Source organism: Loxodonta africana, chromosome 5 (assembly GCF_030014295.1).
Source record: "Loxodonta africana isolate mLoxAfr1 chromosome 5, mLoxAfr1.hap2, whole genome shotgun sequence".
Classification (NCBI taxonomy): domain Eukaryota; kingdom Metazoa; phylum Chordata; class Mammalia; order Proboscidea; family Elephantidae; genus Loxodonta; species Loxodonta africana.
In genome coordinates, this window is record NC_087346.1 from 162,831,094 (window position 1) to 162,852,437 (window position 21,344).

Sequence of the window (21,344 nt, forward strand, 5' to 3'; positions counted from 1 at the left end):
TAAATGAATACACTAGAACCACGTTTCCATAACTGCTCCCATAAATGAACGCACTAGAACCACGTTTCCATAACTGCTCCCATAAATGAACGCACTAGAACCACGTTTCCATAACTGCTCCCATAAATGAACGCACTAGAACCACGTTTCCATAACTGCTCCCAGTAAATGAACGCACTAGAACCACGTTTCCATAACTGCTCCCATAAATGAACGCACTAGAACCACGTTTCCATAACTGCTCCCATAAATGAACGCACTAGAACCACGTTTCCATAACTGCTCCCATAAATGAACGCACTAGAACCACGTATCCGTAATTGCTCCCATAAATGAACGCACTAGAAATACGTTTCCGTAACTGCTCCCAGTAAATGAATGCACTAGAACCACGTTTCCATAACTGCTCCCATAAATGAACGCACTAGAACCACGTATCCGTAACTGCTCCCATAAATGAACGCACTAGAACCACGTTTCCGTAACTGCTCCCAGTAAAGGAATGCACTAGAACCACGTTTCCATAACTGCTCCCATAAATGAACGCACTAGAACCACGTTTCCGTAACTGCTCCCAGTAAAGGAACACACTAGAACCACGTTTCCATAACTGCTCCCAGTAAATGAACGCACTAGAACCACGTATCCGTAACTGCTCCCAGTAAATTAATGCACTAGAACCACATTTCCGTAACTGCTCCCATAAATAAATGCACTAGAACCACGTTTCCGTAACTGCTCCCAGTAAATGAACGCACTAGAACCACGTTTCTGTAACTGCTCCCAGTAAATGAATGCACTAGAACCACGTTTCCGTAACTGCTCCCAGTAAATGAACGCACTAGAACCACGTATCCGTAACTGCTCCCATAAATGAATGCACTAGAACCACGTTTCCGTAACTGGTCTCAGTAAATGAACTTGAGTCCGTGCACTGCGCAGCACGTCAGCCTGACACCGCCTCTCCTTCCTTCCTGAGCTGCACACCAGGGCGTGTACTACAAGTCACATGTGCTGACCAGCTACCCTTCACTGAGCAGATTTTCCCGGAGAAAGTCTGATGGAGGATGGCACGCACCTGGAAGTAGAAGAAGGCCTGGCCAAACCAGTAGTGCATCACTGTGACCTCGGCCACACCGTGGTTCAGGGGCTTCCAGACAAACTTGGCCATCAGGGTCTGGACCAGGAGGCTGGACACCAGTACCGGGAGGTTGTGTGGCCTGAGTAGCAATGCTGCCAGCAGGACTAGCCCACTGTATATCTCCCACAAGCCCACAGTCCTGGCTTTGATGGCGATGGCAGCAACTTGAGACCTGAGCAAGTCTTTGGTACCCGTGAAGAGGATGCCAAAGACAAAGACATAAACAAAACGAGCCTCGACAATGCCCCTGGAAAAGCAAAATAAATTATCTTAATTAGCACCACCTGGGAAAATTCAAATACATATTTTCCTGTGAAAAATACATATCTACTTAAGATACACACAGACGTGCCAGTGTACCTGGCTAAGCCAGCCACAGAGGTCCTGCCTACCCAAGTAACTGTGGAAATGAGGGGTGCCTGCCTCCACACATCAGGCCTGCTAGGACAGACTCTATCAGGTCGCACCCCCAGGGTTGAACGCCATCAGGTCAGACACCCGGGCCAGATACCACTGGGTGAGACCCCTGGGCTGCCTGCTAAAGGCTGCAGACACGACTCTCTGTGCATTCTCTGACAGTGGGACAGGGTTCAGAGGATCTTGCCCATTCAGCCTGATAACCACCTGATGCATACAACCTGTAGCAGCAGGGAAACTGTCCACCTGCTCTGCACAGGTAACTGGAAAAACCACTGCACTCGTGTAAGATCGAGCTCTGTCTTAAACTGTCCGTGAGTCCATGAAAAGCTGATCACACAACTGTGTTCACGACAAAGCAGATTTAAATACATATTTCATATGTACACGCATAAATAGCACTGTCTTAGTCACCTAGTGCTGCTATGACAGAAACACAAGTGGATGGCGTTAACAAACAGAAGCTTACTCTCTCATAATCTAGGAGTCTAGAAGCCCAAATTCTGGGTGCCAGCTCTAGGGAAAGGGTTTCTCTGTCAGTTCTGGGGGAAGGTCCTTGTCATCAATCTTCCCTTGGGTCTAGGCGCTTCTCAGTACAGGGACCCCAGGTCCAAAGGACACACATTGCTCTTGGCACTCGTTTCTTGGTGGCAGGAAGTCCCTCTACTCTCTGCTCCATTCTCTCCTCTACATCTCAAAAGAGACTGACCCAAGTCACAACCCAAGCCTTTAGATTGAGTCCTGCCTCATTAACACAAACGCCTGTACACTCCCTCATCAACTGCACTGTTGTTGTTAGGTGCCATCCAGTCAGTTCCAACTCATAGCGACCATATTGTACCACAGAACGATACACTGCTCGGTCCTATGCCATCTTTACCATTGTTGTTATGCTTGAGCTCACTGTTGCAGCCACTGTGTTAATCTGCCTCGTTGAGGGTCTTCCTCTTTTCCACTGACCCTGTACTTTACCAAGCATTATGTCCTTCTCCAGGGGCTGATCCCTCCTGACAACGTGTCCAAAGTATGTAAGACACAGTCTCGCCATCCTTGCCTCTAAGGAGCATTCTGGTTGTACTTCTTCCGAGATAGATTTGTTTATTCTTTTGGCAGTCCATGGTATATTCCATATTCTTCCCCAATACCACAATTCAAAGGCGTCAACTCTTCTTCAGTCTTCCTCATTCATTGTCCAGCTATCACATCCATATGAGGCAAGTGAAAACACGATGGCTTGGGTCAGGCACGCCTTAGTCTTCAATGTGACATCTTCACTTTTGAACACTTTAAAGAGGTCTTTTTTTTTTTTTTTAATAATTTTTATTGCGCTTTAACCGAAAATTTACAAATCAAGTCAGTCTCTCACATAAAAACTTATACACAACTTGCTACATATTCCCAATTACATTCCCCTCCATTAGAGAGCCCGCTCCCTCCTTCCACTCCCTCTTTTCGTGACCATTTTGCCAGCTTCTAAGCCCCTCTACCCTCCCGTCTCCCCTCCAGGCAGGAGATGCCAACATTGTCTGAAGTGTCCACCCAAACCAAGTAGCTCACGCCTCACCGGCATCCCTCTCCAACCCACTGTCCGGTCCAATCCATGCCTGAAGAGTTGGCTTCGGGAACTGTTCCTGTCCTGGGCCAACAGAAGGTCTGGGGGCCATGATCACCAGCGTCCTTCCAGTCTCAGTCAGACCATTAAGTCTGGTCTTTTTATGAAAATTTGGATTCTGTATCCCACTGTTCTGTTGCTCCCTCAGGTGTTCTCTGTTGTGCTCCCTGTCAGGACAGTCATCGCTTATGGCTGGGCACTATCTAGTTCTTCTGGTCTCAGGATGATGTAGTCTCTGGTTCATGTAGCCCTTTCTGTCTCTTGCGCTCGTTATTATCTTGTGTTAAACAGGTCATTTTGCAGCAGATTTGCCCAATGCAACACATCATTTGATTTTGTGACTGCTGCTTCCGTGGGTGTTGACTGAAGTAAAATGAAATCCTTAACAACTTCAATCTTTTCCTCATTTATCATGATGTTGTTTATTGGTCCAGTTGTGAGGATCTTTGTTTTCCTTATGTTGAGGTGCAATCCATACTGAAGGCTGTGGTCTTTGATCTTCATCAGTAAGTGCTTCAAATCCTTTTCACTTTCAGCATGAGATTGCATCATCTGCATAACACAGGTTGTTAATGAGTCTCCCTCCAATCCTGATGCCCCGTTCTTCTTCATATAGTCCAGCTTCTCGGATTATTTGCTCAGCACACAGATTCAATAGGTATGGTGAAGGAATACAACCCTGACGCACACCTTTCCTGACTTTAAACCAATCAGTATCCCCTTGTTCTGTCCAAACAACTGCCTCTTGATCTGTGTACAGGTTCCTCACGAGCACAATTAAGTGTTCTAGAATTCCCATTATTTGCAGCGTTATCAATAATTTGTTACAAGCCACAAAGTCGAATGCCTTTGCAAAGACAAAAAAACACAGGTAAACATCCTTCTGGCATTCTCTCTTTTACCCAGGATCCATCTGACATCAACAATGATACCCCTTGTTCCACGTCCTCTTCTGAAACCGGCCTGAATTTCTGGCAGATCCCTGCTGTTATACTGCTGCAGCCACTTTTGAAAGATCTTTAGCAAAATTTTGCTTATGCGTGGTATTAATGATATTGTTTGATAATTTCCGCATTCAGCTGGATCACCTTTTTGGGAAAAGGTATAAATATGGATCTCTTCCAGTCAGTTGGCCAGGAAGCTGTCTTCCAAATTTCTTGGCACAGATGAGTGAGCACTTTCAGCGCTGCATCCGTTTGTTGAAACATCTCAACTGACATTCTGCCAGTTCCTGGAGCCTTTTTTTTCGCCCATACCTTCAGAGCAGCTTGGGCTTCCTCGTTATTAACATCACACAGATTGGGATTCACAACACAGAATAATCACATCAGATCACAAAATGGGGAACCACCTCACAGTACTGGAAATCACGTCCTAGCCAAGTTGGTACATATCTTTGGGGAACAAAATCCAATTCACAACAGGCACAGTGGCCCAAAACTGTGGGGTCTGGAGAAGACAGAGCTGAGCTGAGTGTGAGCGCTGCCACCCACCAGCTCCGCTGTCTGGGGCAAGTTAAGACCTGTGACACCCAACTGCCTTATTGGTAGGATCCAGAGAAAATGGTACCTACACCTCACAGGTAACCTAGGACTTAAATGAGAGAGTGCACATGAAGTGCTGGGCACACAATAATGCTCAACAAAAACTAGGAATTAAATATTTTAGCACTTCACCACCAGTCAGTCACCTGTTAAAGATACAATTTACGATACTATACCAAAGAATGCAAATATTACGGTCCATGTGTGAGTCACAACAAACTATGGATAACACTGCAAAGAATGGGAATTCCAGAACACTTAACTGTGCTCATGAGGAACCTGTACACCGATCAAAAGGCAGTTGTTCGGACAGAACAAGGGGGTACTGCGTGGTTTAAAGTCAGGACAGGTGTGCGTCAGGGTTGTATTCTTTTACCATAATTACTCAATCTGCATACTGAGCAAATAATCCGAGAAGCTGGACTATATGAAGAAGAATGGGGCATCAGTATTGGAGGAAGACTCGTTAACAACCTGGAATATGCAGATGACACAACCTTGCTTGCTGAAAGTGAAGAGGACTTGAAGCACTTACTGATGATGAAAGACCACAGCCTTCAGTATGGATTACACCTCAACATAATGAAAATAAAACTCCTCACAACTGGACCAATAAGCAACATCATGATAAATGGAGAAAAGACTGAAGTTGTCAAGGATTTCATTTTACTTATATCCACAGTCAACACCGATGGAACCAGCAGTCAAGAAATCAAAAGATGCATTGCATTGGGCCAATCTCCTGCAAATCACCTCTTTCAAGTGTTAAAAAGCAAAGATGTCACCTTGAAAACTAAGGTGTGCCTGACCTGAGCCGTGGTGTTTTCAATCACCTCATGTGAAAGCTGGACAGTGAATAAGGAAGACGGAACAAGAGTTGACACCTTTGAATTGGGGTGTTGGCGAAGAACACGGAATATACCATGAACTGCCAAAAGAATAAACAGATCGGTCTTGCAGTACAGCCAGAATGCTCTTTAGAAGCAAAGATGGCGAGACTGTACCTCATATACTTTGGACATGTTATCAAGAGGGATCAGTCCCTGGAGGGACATCATGCTTGGTAAAGTAGAGGGTCAGTGAAAAAGAGCAAGACCCTCAAGGAGATGGACTGACACGGTGGCTGCAGTGATGGGCTCAAGCATAACGACTGTGAGGATGGCACGGGACCGGGCAGTATTTCATTCTGTTGTACACAGGGTCACTATGAGTCAGAACCGACTTGACAGCACCTAACAACACACCAAAGAATTTCGTCTTGAGAAACACATATATTCTAAAGCATAATACTATAAGTAAATTTCAGTGAATCTAGTATCTGGTATACTTTAGAGAAGCTGATCATTTAAAGTAATGCTAAGTAAATAAATTTTAAATGAAATACCAAAATAATGTCTGTTTCGAAAAACTGAAATTTCCTATATCAGGTCTCCTTAGAAAAGATTGTTTTTTAAAATTCTTTTGTTTTAGTATGACCAATCGGTTTAATTTTAAAAAGTTTCTTTGCATACCATCTTACCACGTGCCTGGGAGTATGAAGATACTGGAATTAGGACACAGGTCCTGCCTTGCGGGGCTGACACCCTGACTGAGGAGTCAGATACATGGAAATCACAAGACAAATATAAGTACTAAACTGAGAGCTAATGGTGGGGCCACTTAGGGATCAAAGAAGGGAGAAATCAGCAAAGGCTGAAGCAAGCCAGACAAGTGTCAAAGAAGAAATAGATTAGGCTCTCTACCAACAGAGAGAACATCATGAGATGGTTTCAACAGACCCCTCTCTTTGCCCAAACTGTACACCTAGCACTGACCCAACTCCAACCTGCACTGAAGCCAAGCTGGGGTGTCCAAGCAGAGAACAAAGTCTGGAGTTAGAAGGTAGGGTTCAGAATAGCAATGGGTGCCAGCATCTGGAGGGACTGAAAGGACAGAAGCAGCCGTTATGGTAATCTAGCATCAGGATAGCTCTAGCATCAGCATGAGTCTAGAACCAGGAGATGGATCTAGCATCTGAACAGATCCAGAACCAGGCTAGGTCTAGCATCAGGACAGATCTAAAACCAGGGTAGATCTGGAATCAGGGTAGACCTACCATCAGAACAGATCTATTAACAGGAAAGAGTTAGAGTCGGGATAGAGCCAAAATCAGGACAGATCTAGAATCATGACAGTTAGAAAATGGAAGCATTTTAAGGGAAGAATGTGAACCAAGCAAGCCAACTAAAAGAAACGTCACGTTGGCTTTTTTTTTTTAACACCATCACGGTACACGATCCTGTAAGCAGATAAAGTAACATGACCAAGGTCTTGAAATGAATGGTGCTGAAATTAAGATCTGAAAGGAAATGAAGAATAATGCATACCATATGTTGATGACCAACAGCTTGGATGATGGCCCCAAGTCCCAGATTCCAAAGTCAACAGAGTTTGAGGCACCTCCAGGACAACAAGAACATCCCAGCACCTATACCTCACCATCCTCTCCCTGCCATGCCTCCCAGCCTTAGGTGAAGGCCTGGCCATGCTGCCATCACCTCAACTAGGCCGCTGTGTCACCATGACTCCCTGCCGCACCCCCCACACGTCTGTCAGTTTGTGGTTCTCTGGGAGCTGGTGTGTTGCTGTGATGCTAGACGCTATGCCACCAGTATTCAAACACCAGCAGGGAACCCAGGGTGGACAGGTTTCAGCTGAGCTTCCAGACTAAGACAGACTAGGACAAAGGGCCCAGCAGTCTATTTCTGAAAAGAATTAGCCAGTGATAACCTTATGAATAGCAGCAGAACACTGTCTGATACAGTGCCAGAAGATGAACCCCTGAGGTTGGAAGGCTCTCAAAATATGACCAGGGAAGAGCTGCCTCCTCAAAGTAGAGTCGACCTTAATGATGTAGATGAAATCAAGCTTTTGGCACCTTTATCTGCTGATGTAGCACAACTCACAAAGAGAAAAAAACAGCTGCAAACATCCATTAATAATCACAATGTGGAATGTACAAAGTATGAATCTAAGAAAACTGGAAATTGTCAAAAATGAAATGGAATGCATAAACGTCGATATCCTAGGCATTCGTGAGCTAAAATGGACTGGTATTGGCCATTCTGGATTTGACAATCATATGGTCTACTATGCCGGGAATGACAAACTGAAGAGGAATGGCGTTGCATTCATCATCAAAAAGAACATTTCAAGATCTATCCTGAATTACAATGCTGTCAGTGATAGGATAATATCCATACACCTACAAACCCACCCAGCTGGAGACTACACAATAGAATTCTGCAAGACCAGTGATTTCTTCATTGCAGATTCCTTTTTTCACCAACATAAACGGTGACTATATACGTGGGCCTCGCCAGATGGAATACACAGGAATCAAATTGACTACATCTGTGGAAAGAGACAATGGAAAAGTTCAATGTCATCAGTCAGAGCAATGCCAGGGGCTGACTGTGGTACAGACCATCAAACGCTCACATGCAAGTTCAAGCAGAAACTGAAGAAAATTAGAACAAGTACATCAGAGCCGAACTATGACCTTGCACACATTATGCCTGAATTTAGAGATCATCTCAAGAATAGATCTGATGCGTTGAACACTAATGACCGAAGACCAGACGAGTTGTGGAATGACATCAAGGACATCACGTGAAAAAAGCAAGCGATCATTAAAAAGACAGACAAGAAACAAAAGACCAAAATGGATGTCAGAAGAGACTCTGAAACTTATTCTTGAACATACAATAGTTAAAGCAAAAGGAAGAGATGATGAAGTAAAAGAGCTGAACAGATTTCAAGGGGCCACTCAAGAAGACAAAGTATTACAATGACATGTGCAAAGACCTGGAAGTAGAAGACCAAAAGGGAAGAACATGCTCAGCATTTCTCACGCTGAAAGAACTGAAGAAAAAATTCAAGCCTCGAGTTGCAATACTGAAGGATTCTACAGGGAAAATATTATATGACACAGGAAGCATCAAAAGAAGATGAACAGAATACACAGGGTCACTGTATCAAAAAGAATTAGTCGACATTCAACCATTTCAGGAGGTAGCATATGATCAGGAACTGATGGTACTGAAGGAAGAAGTCCAAGCTGCAAAAAAGTCTCCAGGAATTGACAGACTACCAGTTGAGATGTTTCAATAAAGGGATGCAGCATTGGAAGTGTTCACTCATCTATGTCAACAAATTTGAAGACAGCTACCTGGCCAACCAACTGGAAGAGATCTGTATTTATGCCTATGCCCAAGAAAGGTGATCCAAATGAACGTGGAAATTACTGAACAACATCATTAATATCACATGCAAGTAAAATTTTGCTGAAGATCATTCAAAATTGGCTGTAGCCATATATCAACAGGCAACTGCCAGAAATTCAGGCTGGCTTCAGAAGAGGACGTGGAACCAGGGATATCATTGCTGACGTCAGATGGATCCTGGCTAAAAGCAGAGAATGCCAGGAAGATGTTTACTTGTGTTTTATTGACTATGCAAAGGCATTCAACTGTGTGGATCATAACAAACTATGGATAACATTGTGAAGAATGAGTATTCCAGAACACTTAATTGTGCTCATGAGGAACTTGTACACAGAACAAAACACAGTTTTCAAAGAGATTAAGAGGATACTGCATGGTTTAAAATCAGGAAATGTGTGTGTCAGGGTTGCATCCTTTCACCATAATTATTCAATCTGTATGCTGAGCAAATAATCCGAGAAGCTGGACTACATGCTGTTGTTTACAGCTTATCCAGAAAATGTCACTCATCCTGGACAAAAGTAACAAACCCCCTGCAGTGAAAAGTGGGGCGAGTAACTCCTCAGTCTTAGGGGGAAATCTCTCGAACTGTTTTTCTGAAGAATCAAGGAAAAAGGTCACATAAAGGAACTCGTTTCACCACACCAGGTCTTGAGATAGTTTCCGCAGGGGATGACCAAGTCAGAGGGCTGATATCATCGAGGTTCTTGGTACACTTTACTCTGCTCTCCAGAAGCCCTGTCCCCTTCTTAGCCTCACCACTCAGACGAGGAAGGGTGCCCACTTCACCACAACTTCGTCATTGCAATTGACAAAAACATAGTTTGCTGCTGTTTTTGTTTTGTTGGATTATTACAACAGCCTCCTGGTCGGTCTCCCACCTGCTTCTCAGACTGAGTTCTAAAGTTTGCCCTTCACAACTGTTCTGACCCCTCACAATCAACAACTGCTCTGGCCCTTAAAGAAGTTAACCACAGTTATTTGGAAAATTTAACTTTCTAGCATCCTTCATTTCCCAGCCACAATCAAGTGTCCACTCAATATTCTCATTACTATGTAAAACTGAATCCTAGCAGATAAATTCTACAGGGAGCTTCAACACCAGCCCACACCGTCCGTGGTCCTATGGAGGTTTGATTTGTTTTTAATTTTTAACATCAATCTCTGTGATCTCGCTTACAAGTTATTTGTCTTTCTTAAAAAAGGTGCTAACAAAGTAGGTTAACTGCAACATTATTGGTTAGGCTGCGTAACTGCCCAGGAAACCACAACTCACGAACACTGAGCAGATCTGCTGTGGGTCAGTCAGTGACACTCACTTTGAGATGTCACTGTTGCCTCGTTGCCATGGTGACATCACATTCCCGATGGCTGCCCGGTAGCAGTAGACACCCAGCAGCCCGAGTGCCAGGGCCACCTTGGACATGGGTGAGCACCTCCTCTGGACCAGCAGGAAGACAGCAAGCAGTGAGAGGGCAGCTAGGACTGAGAGCGCAGCCTTGTGGTCGGAGCTGAAAGGGGTGGAAAGACCCGTTGAGCACATGACACACCAGCACACTGTGACCGCTGGGACCCACACCAGGGCTTTCAAGGACAGATTAGAAATAGCTTTCTTGACAAACCAAAAAAAACAAACAAAAAAAAAACCTGCTGGTTATTTAAACTCAAGAAAATAAGACTGTTTATCTGAGTCTCTTCTCGTTCACAAATGGGTGGCCCACCATCGAAGCCCTGAGAGGACACTGCTCTGTGCAGGAGCCACTCCCAGGACAACCCGTGCTCCCTAAGCCACAGGGAGTAGGTTCCGGGCAGAGTCACAAGTCGGCTGTGCCAGGTATTTCATCAACTCACATCTGTCTTTCCTACACCCTCAAGAGCACACACTTGTACCACATGCCCATCGCCCAGCACCTTCTGTGCACTCCTTCAATGCCAATGAGCTCACGGCTCCTCCTAGATGTGGAGGGCACTGCAAAGAGCCAACAGCCCCCACAGGCAGACCCAGGACCCCTCCCCACACTCCTCGTGGTCCTGCCCCCGTACACTCTCACCAAAACAAAGCTAGGACCTCTCCCCATACCCCTGGTGGTCCTACTCCCTACCGACCCACAGGCAGAGCGAGGACCTCCTCCCCACACCCCATGCAGTCCCCCCCTACACTCTTTAGGATTTCTCTCCTGTGTCATCTGCTGCACTCAACTTACGTGGCCTCCACAGCCAGTGAGTGCTGTGCCCAGACCACGCGTGTCAGCGGGAAGATGTGTCAGCCTCAAGAATGCTGCCTCTGAAGGAGGAGTATACAGTCTGGGTGGCGGACTGGACCCCAGGGCCATTTTAGGGGTACAACACTGCCACCCCTCCTGCACTGATGGACACTGCCCAGTGGAAGGGCACAAATGGCATGGGTGGGGGCATGTCCTCCAAGAGAGCATGGGGCGAGCAAGAGGGGTCTACACTGGGTGGGTCAGAGCCATGAACACACGCATGCTTACTCAGCCTCTAGGTGGTGGAGGGGGAAGCGGCCAACTCTCTTCTCATGCTTCGATTCTCAAAACACAGGGAGAGTGGCTGCTGTGCAGGCCTGAGGCTCACAGCCCTGGTCACTGCGACTGGTGTGAACCTCTCCCACCTCGGTCAGAGGCTTAGTGCAGTGATCCAGTGCTGTGTGCCCACCCACACCAGCTGCTCCCCACCTTGGGCCAAAGCTCACCATGGTGACCCAGCACCGGGCGCCTGTCCAGTGCACACTAGACAGACACCTGACCCCTCTCTGCCTCTGTGCCGCTACAGGAAGCCAGTCTGTGTCCCATGTTTAGGAATGCTGTGAGAATGAGGGGTGGATGCAGCCGGGTGCACTGTGTGCCTAACACATGTCCTGTGTTGGGGCCGTGGTTAATACAGCAACACTGTGAGAGGCAAGGCCGGATGCCAAGCTCCTTTCCTTATTGAATCGTTTCCTAAGGATCAATGCCTATAAGAAGAACACAGCTGGAGGAAGGAGAAGTGCAGCTCAGACACCCACACGCACTCCAGCGCTGAGCTCTATCATCTACTCTGTTTTCTTCCCTTGCTTCATGACTTTATTAGCCCGGTTCCCTGATGACCAGTGAGCGTGAGCCCCCTACTCTTCCGATGCTGCACCCCGCTGTCTCCGCCTGCACTCAGAGCGACCTGCTGTGCTGTCTCCTCTCACTCTAGTCTCCAGAGCTTCACTACCAGACGACTAAAATTTATAACACAGCCCGCTCTGAGGGCTTCCGCTCCACTTTCTCACGATTTATGTCAGTTCTCAGACACTATCGCCCTTCCTAACAGACTCACTCTCCCCCAGGTTTCCTGGTCCGTGAATAGAGCTCAGGAGGTAGAGACTCAGCCTGTCACTGCACAGGCTCTGACCACTGTGCTGTCCCTCCCAAGGGGGGAGACAGGAGAATGGGGGGAGCACATCATCCGAGGGGTCTGCCCACCCAACCCCATGCTGTCCCTCCCAGGTGGGGACGGGAAAATGGAGGGAGAATGTTATTCAAAGGGGCTGCCCACTGCCACGCTATTCCAAAACTCACTCCTACTGATCTATCTACCAGTCTTTCTGCTCCAGGCCTGTCCCCGTGGGACCCATGACACTTCCTAGGTGGCAGCTGGGGCCCCACCAATTCTCTACTATTCTCACTCTCTGAGGTAAAGCAACCCGACATCATGAAGGAACAGGGCACTTCTGCCAGTCTCCCCAAAAGTGCCAACAGCCATGTCCTGTGCACGCAGCTGGAGGCACTACAGTGCTGCAGTGACACAGAGTGACAGTGGCACAGTGACACACCTGGTGACACATGCACAGAGACATGGTGACAGACAACAGTGACAGAGTGACAGTGGCACAGTGATACACCTGGTAACACATGCACAGACATGGTGACAGACAACAGTGACAGAGTGACAGTGGCACAGTGACACACCTGGTGACATATGCACAGAGACATGGTGACAGACAACAGTGACAGAGTGACAGTGGCACAGTGATACACCTGCTGACACACATGCACAGAGACATGGTGACAGACAACAGGGAGAGTGACACACCTGGTGACACACAGGCAGAGACATGGTGACAGTGACAGTGGCACAGTGATACACCTGGTAACACACATGCACAGAGACATGGTGACAGACAACAGTGACTGACAGTGGCACAGTGACACACCTGGTGACACACATGCACAGAGACATGGTGACAGACAACAGTGACAGAGTGACAGTGGCACAGTGATACACCTGCTGACACACATGCAGAGACATGGTGACAGACAACAGTGACAGAGTGACAGTGGCACAGTGATACACCTGCTGACACACATGCACAGAGACATGGTGACAGACAACAGTGACAGAGTGACAGTGGCACAGTGACACACCTGGTGACACACATGCACAGAGACATGGTGACAGACAACAGTGACAGAGTGACAGTGGCACAGTGATACACCTGGTGACACACATGCACAGAGACATGGTGACAGACAACAGTGACAGAGTGACAGTGGCACAGTGATACACCTGGTGACACATGCACAGACATGGTGACAGACAACAGTGACAGAGTGACAGTGGCACAGTGATACACCTGGTGACACACATGCACAGAGACATGGTGACAGACAACAGTGACAGAGTGACAGTGGCACAGTGATACACCTGGTGACACACATGCACAGAGACATGGTGACAACAGTGACAGAGTGACAGTGGCACAGTGATACACCTGGTGACACACATGCACAGAGACATGGTGACAGACAACAGTGACTGACAGTGGCACAGTGATACACCTGGTGACACACATGCACAGAGACATGGTGACAGACAACAGGGAGAGTGACACACCTGGTGACACACAGGCAGAGACATGGTGACAGTGACAGTGGCACAGTGATACACCTGGTAACACACATGCACAGAGACATGGTGACAGACAACAGTGACTGACAGTGGCACAGTGACACACCTGGTGACACACATGCACAGAGACATGGTGACAGACAACAGTGACAGAGTGACAGTGGCACAGTGATACACCTGCTGACACACATGCACAGAGACATGGTGACAGACAACAGTGACAGAGTGACAGTGGCACAGTGATACACCTGCTGACACACATGCACAGAGACATGGTGACAGACAACAGGGAGAGTGACACACCTGGTGACACACAGGCAGAGACATGGTGACAGTGACAGTGGCACAGTGATACACCTGGTGACACACATGCAGAGACATGGTGACAACAGTGACTGACAGTGGCACAGTGACACACCTGGTGACACACATGCACAGAGAAATGGTGACAGACAACAGTGACAGAGTGACAGTGGCACAGTGATACACCTGGTGACACACATGCACAGAGACATGGTGACAGACAACAGTGACTGACAGTGGCACAGTGACACACCTGGTGACACACATGCACAGAGACATGGTGACAGACAACAGTGACAGAGTGACAGTGGCACAGTGATACACCTGGTGACACACATGCACAGAGACATGGTGACAGACAACAGTGACTGACAGTGGCACAGTGACACACCTGGTGACACACATGCACAGAGACATGGTGACAGACAACAGTGACAGAGTGACAGTGGCACAGTGATACACCTGCTGACACACATGCACAGAGACATGGTGACAGACAACAGTGACTGACAGTGGCACAGTGACACACCTGGTGACACACATGCACAGAGACATGGTGACAGACAACAGTGACAGTGACAGTGGCACAGTGATACACCTGCTGACACACATGCACAGAGACATGGTGACAGACAACAGTGACTGACAGTGGCACAGTGACACACCTGGTGACACACATGCACAGAGACATGGTGACAGACAACAGTGACAGAGTGACAGTGGCACAGTGATACACCTGGTGACACACATGCACAGAGACATGGTGACAGACAACAGTGACTGACAGTGGCACAGTGACACACCTGGTGACACACATGCACAGAGACATGGTGACAGACAACAGTGACAGAGTGACAGTGGCACAGTGATACACCTGGTGACACACATGCACAGAGACATGGTGACAGACAACAGGGAGAGTGACACACCTGGTGACACACAGGCAGAGACATGGTGACAGTGACAGTGGCACAGTGATACACCTGGTGACACACATGCACAGAGACATGGTGACAGACAACAGTGACTGACAGTGGCGCAGTGACACACCTGGTGACACACATGCACAGAGACATGGTGACAACAGTGACAGAGTGACAGTGGCACAGTGATACACCTGGTAACACACATGCACAGAGACATGGTGACAGACAACAGTGACAGAGTGACAGTGGCACAGTGATACACCTGCTGACACACATGCAGAGACATGGTGACAGACAACAGTGACTGACAGTGGCACAGTGACACACCTGGTGACACACATGCACAGAGACATGGTGACAGACAACAGTGACTGACAGTGGCACAGTGACACACCTGGTGACACACATGCACAGAGACATGGTGACAGACAACAGTGACAGAGTGACAGTGGCACAGTGATACACCTGCTGACACACATGCACAGAGACATGGTGACAGACAACAGTGACTGACAGTGGCACAGTGACACACCTGGTGACACACATGCACAGAGACATGGTGACAGACAACAGTGACAGAGTGACAGTGGCACAGTGATACACCTGGTGACACACATGCACAGAGACATGGTGACAGACAACAGGGAGAGTGACACACCTGGTGACACACAGGCAGAGACATGGTGACAGTGACAGTGGCACAGTGATACACCTGGTAACACACATGCACAGAGACATGGTGACAGACAACAGTGACTGACAGTGGCACAGTGATACACCTGGTGACACACATGCACAGAGACATGGTGACAGACAACAGGGAGAGTGACACACCTGGTGACACACAGGCAGAGACATGGTGACAGTGACAGTGGCACAGTGATACACCTGGTAACACACATGCGCAGAGACATGGTGACAGACAACAGTGACTGACAGTGGCACAGTGACACACCTGGTGACACACATGCACAGAGACATGGTGACAACAGTGACAGAGTGACAGTGGCACAGTGACACACCTGGTGACACACATGCACAGAGACATGGTGACAGACAACAGTGACTGACAGTGGCACAGTGACACACCTGGTGACACACATGCACAGAGACATGGTGACAGACAACAGTGACAGAGTGACAGTGGCACAGTGATACACCTGGTGACACACATGCACAGAGACATGGTGACAGACAACAGTGACTGACAGTGGCACAGTGATACACCTGGTGACACACATGCACAGAGACATGGTGACAGACAACAGTGACAGAGTGACAGTGGCACAGTGACACACCTGGTGACACACATGCACAGAGACATGGTGACAGACAACAGTGACAGTGGCACAGTGACACACCTGGTGACACACATGCACAGAGACATGGTAACAGACAACAGTGACAGAGTGACAGTGGCACAGTGACACACCTGGTGACACACATGCACAGAGACATGGTGACAGACAACAGTGACTGACAGTGGCACAGTGATACACCTGCTGACACACATGCAGAGACATGGTGACAGACAACAGTGACAGAGTGACAGTGGCACAGTGATACACCTGGTAACACATGCAGAGACATGGTGACAGACAACAGTGACAGTGACTGACGGTGACACACCTGGTGACACACACAGATGTTTACACAGAGTATAGTGACAGTGACATGGTGACACAGGTACACAGTGACAGTGAGAGTAACATGGTGACAACAGTGACATGGTGACACATTGACATAGTGACACATAGAACACAGTGATGCAGTGACAGTGACACGGTGACAGAACAGTGACAGTGTGACATGGTGACAAAAACTGACATGGTGACACAGGCACACAGTAACACAGCAAACACTGACATGGTGACACATGGGGACACAGTGACAGAGTAACATGGTGACACAGAACAGTGACAGAGTGACATAGAGTGCCACACACGCACAGGGCCCAGGCCGCCCTAGGCCTGGCAACTCTGCACCACGCCCCTGTCAGGCTTAGGATGAACCCACTAGCAACATCAAGTCACAGGCCATGGTGTGTTTCTCTAGTCATGAGTTCAAATACAATCCTACCTTAGTCTAAAAAAGGCCGAAACATAAGACAAAGAAAGCCTGCCCTGGATGCACCTGGGACAGCCCTCACCTGGTGAGCCAGTGCCCAAGGTCAGGACGGTGGGCCCCCTGCACGCCTGTCTGGTTCAGGGCCCGAAGCAGCCGGCAGCAGCACAGCACAGCCCAGGGGCTGGCTAGCACCATCCGCTGCTCCATGCTGCCCAGCCGCTCGAAGGCAGAGGCTGCCGCACGTGTCCTGTCCTCCTCCAGCGCGGCACAGCCCTCCGCTCCATCCTGCATAGTCAGCATGGCCCCTTCGGGCCCTGGCTCCTCGCGCAGGCCACACTGAGGGTCCCCATCACTGCCCAGGAAGTGGTTTCTGCAGACCTCTTGGCACAATGCCAGGCACAGGGTGCTGACGAGGAAGTACCAGGTCTGGTGCTCCTCCTCAATGAAGCTGCTCGCGCCCAGGCTCAGGATGTGGCCCATGGTCCCCAGCAGGATGAGGAGGTCCAGCTCTGACCACCGCACGCTGGGAGGAGCAGGGTTCTGTGAAGAGAAAATGCGCTCTGTAAGTGATGTCTGGATGTGGCACACACTGTGCTGCTGGTGCTCACCAAACTCTACTCATCAGAGACCCTGTCCTTCCCACGCCCAGCGCCTCCCAATCCTGCTCTGGGGGAACGTCTCTTATCTGGACACAGTCCTGGGAACTCTCAACCAGAAACGCAAGTCATGGGCAGAGTGGCAAAGCAACTGACAGTGGTGAGGGAGACCACCCCGAGTGATCAGAGAGATCACCCTGGGTCCTCAGAGAGACCACCCCCAAGTTCTTAGAGAGCATGCTCCTCCATGATCTACGGCCCTATAGGTACCTGGTGCCCCCACCTCCCCACACAGAGGTGCCTGTTCCTCTGTGACCCACGGCCCTAGACCCACAGGAACCTGCTTTTCCCTCTAAAAACTCACGCACATAATCTGACGACATGACCTGGATTCTGAAATCAGGATGCCCAGGGGGTTCGCACATGTGGTTGCTGCGTTTGGAGAACTCCTGGTCCCCCTGATGCATGTGCTCCGGTGTCTGGTATGCTGGGGTTTGCCTGTGCACCGGGGTCTGCCCGTGAGGGAGCAGTGACAGGACAATGACACAGTCTGCACAGAGCCGCAGCGCTGCCTCTTTAGGAGCCCTTACCTTGCCCACACGCTTTGCGCTGACCACCGTCTTTGTAAGCGCAGACACGATTGCACAGAGCAGCGCGGACATCAGCAGCATCGCACCACCTGCTGCCAGCCAGGGCATGCTGCAGAAGTAGCAGGTGCTCTCAGTCGAGGTGCACACTACCACATGGATGGCCGAGAGGACCAGGATCGTCAGGTAGAAGAGCAGGGAGAACAGTGGTGACGACAGCGGCACATCCAGCTCGGCTGCCGGGCTCAGCGCCTTCGGGATGCTGAGCAGGAGCAGGGCAAGGACCTGGACAGGGAGACCACATGAGCATCCATGGACTGGGTCCGGGAGACATCTACTGCAGACCAAGCCAGGTGCCTGATCTTAGGTCAGCTGTCCCAACAGTAAAGCCCAATAAGGTTCCTGAAGCCTGACTTCCAACTAGCTGCCAAGAAGGCATGGCATAACCCAAGTAAGCCCACCTGATGTCTCTGTGAAACAAAGCTCAGCAAGTGAGAAATTCCACTTCCCCGTGTTTAGTAAGGCCAACATTGCACATACTTTAAATAGCAGTGGTTTGGTTCCATTTCCAACCCCCATGAGCCGCACCTCCAGGACCAGTGTGGCCCCAACCGCCATAGAGTACATGTCATACTGCACCACCTGTCTGCTCAGAGACAGGCTCAGGGTCTGCAGGGCGTCCAGGTACTGCCTGAGGACCTTAGAGCCAAGGTTCAAAAGGACTTCTGAGCTATTCTCCTCCAAGTAGCGTTTGATCCAATTCCCGTGTAACCTTTCTGACATTTTAAACTGTTCAAATCCAGGATCTAACAAGAAGAGAAAAAAAGCTTTATACATATATATATCATTTCAAAATATTCAGGTATTTGTGGCATACGGTAAGGCCTTTATTTTTAAGAACTGACAGCTGATGGGTGGAAACCCTGGTGGCGTAGCAGTTAAGTGCTACGGCTGCTAGCCAAAGGGTCGGCAGTTCGAATCCGCCAGGCACTCCTTGGAAACTCTACAGAGCAGTTCTACTCTGTCCTATAGGGTCGCTATGAGTCAGAATTGACTCGACAGCACTGGGTTTTTTTTTTTGGTTTGACAGCTGATGAAGATGAGCTACTCCTTAGTGAGGAGATGAGCAGCTTCGCCGGCAAGACATAAAAGCTGAGAGTGCTCATCAGCCCGCTCATGCCCTCCTTGCCCAACTGACAGCACTGCCCAATGCCTGGCATCATATTATACAGATGAACAGAAACGTCTGCCCTTGTGGAGCTTACAACCTCATGAAGGAGAGGGCAACAAGCAAAATAAATAAGCAAAATCTGGAACATGTGCTGTGGAGAACAACAAAGCAGGGAGGGGCCCCAAGTGCTGGGCTTTTCTGAAGTAGCATCTGAGCAAAGACCCGAGAGTTTCATTTCTAATTTTTCTTAGGTATTTGTAAAATTTTTCTGTTTAAACACAGTAACAGCAACAAAAACTCAGAATAACTTTACCTCTCCCCAAGTTCACTATGTTGCCTGACTCAGGAAATAAAAACTGACATCTTCTGCCTATGCAAGTACGGAACGTGACCCAGCTAGAGCAAGAAGAACGCATCAAACCGGGCCCTGAGCTATAAAAACAACGTCAAAGATGTGGAACCAGGGATATCACTGCTGATGTCAGATGGATTTCGGCTGAAAGTAGAGAATACCTGAAGGATGTTTACCTGTGTTTTATTGACTATGCAAAGGCATCTGACTGTGTGGATCAAATTATGGATAACATTGTGGAGAACGGGAATTTCAGAACACTGAATTGTGCTCATGAGGAACCTGTACACAGATAGATCAAGAAGCAGTTGTTTGGAAAGAACAAGGGGATATTGACTGGTTTAAAGCAGGAAAGGTGTGCATCAGGGTTGCATCCTTCCACCATACCTATTCAATCTGTATGCGGAGCAAATAATCTGAGAAACTGGACTATATGGAGAAGAACGTGGGATCAGCACTGGTGGAAGACTCTAACAATCCGGGATATGCAGATGACACAACCCTGCTTGCTGAAAGTGAAGAGGACTTGAAGCATTTACTGATGAAGGTCAGTGACTACAGCCTTTAGTATGGATTACACCTCAACAAAAAGAAAACAAAAATCCTCACAACCTGACCAACAAGCAACATCATGATAAACAGAGAGAAGACTGAAGTTGCCAAGGATTTCGTTTTACCTGGATCCACGATCAATCAGTGCCCATGGAAGCAGCAGTCAAGAAATCAAATGACATATTGCATTAGGCAAATTAGCTGCAAAAGACCTCTGTAAAGTGTTGAAAAGCAAAGATTTTACTTTCAGGAGTAAGGTGTGCCTGACTCAAGGCATATTTCCAATCACCTCATATGCATGCGAACGCTGGACAACGAAGAAGGAAGACCAAAGAAGAACTGATGCCTTTGAATTATGGTGTTGACAAAGAATACTGAATATAGCATGGACTGCAAGAAGAACGAACAAATCTGTCTCGGAAGAAGTACAGCCAGAATGCTCCTTAGAAGCAAAGATGGTAAGACTTCATCTCATGTACACTGGACGTGTTATCAGGAAGGACCAGTCCCTGGAGTAGGACATCATGCTTGGTTAAGTAGGGGGTCAGTGAAAAGGAAGAAAACCCTCAACGAGAGGGACTGACACAGCGGGTGCAACAACGGGTTCAAACACAGCAACGACTGTGAAGATGGCACAGGACTGAGCACTGTTCCGTTCTGCTGTAAACAGGGTCGCTAGGAGTCCTAACCGACTGGCTGCACCTAACAACAACGGCCTATACACTGATGACTCCCTAACATTCCTCGGACTTGGACAGACGTAGCTCCGGCAGCGTGCTTGTCTGTTTTCCTCTTTTGTCTCTTGGAACAGATGCCAAATAAAATCTTTTGTACCACTTTAGTGTACCTTTGGGATGATTTTACCCTAGGACGTGCCTGAGTACACACATGCCTGACCACCTCACACCTCCTTCCTGG

The 21,344-nt window shown here is 48.3% G+C and overlaps 1 protein-coding gene across 8 annotated transcripts in view; it reads right to left on the reverse strand.

Annotated features, from left to right (window-relative positions):
* Positions 1 to 21,344, reverse strand: part of PIGG (phosphatidylinositol glycan anchor biosynthesis class G (EMM blood group)) — a 93,006-nt gene that overhangs the window by 21,458 nt on the left and 50,204 nt on the right. For 5 of the 8 annotated variants that reach the window (XR_010322185.1, XM_064286254.1, XM_064286256.1 and 2 more), the window contains 5 exons: positions 18,892 to 19,157; positions 18,355 to 18,636; positions 17,251 to 17,708; positions 10,299 to 10,490; positions 1,079 to 1,388 (listed from right to left, as the gene is read on the reverse strand). Coding sequence is in view for 7 of the 8 variants with exons in the window: in XM_064286254.1 (XP_064142324.1) it covers positions 1,079 to 1,388; positions 10,299 to 10,490; positions 17,251 to 17,708; positions 18,355 to 18,636; positions 18,892 to 19,157 (1,508 nt within the window). In the remaining variant the exon portion in view is untranslated. The other 3 variants (XM_010602135.3, XM_003422912.4, XM_064286257.1) reach the window with 3 other exon arrangements.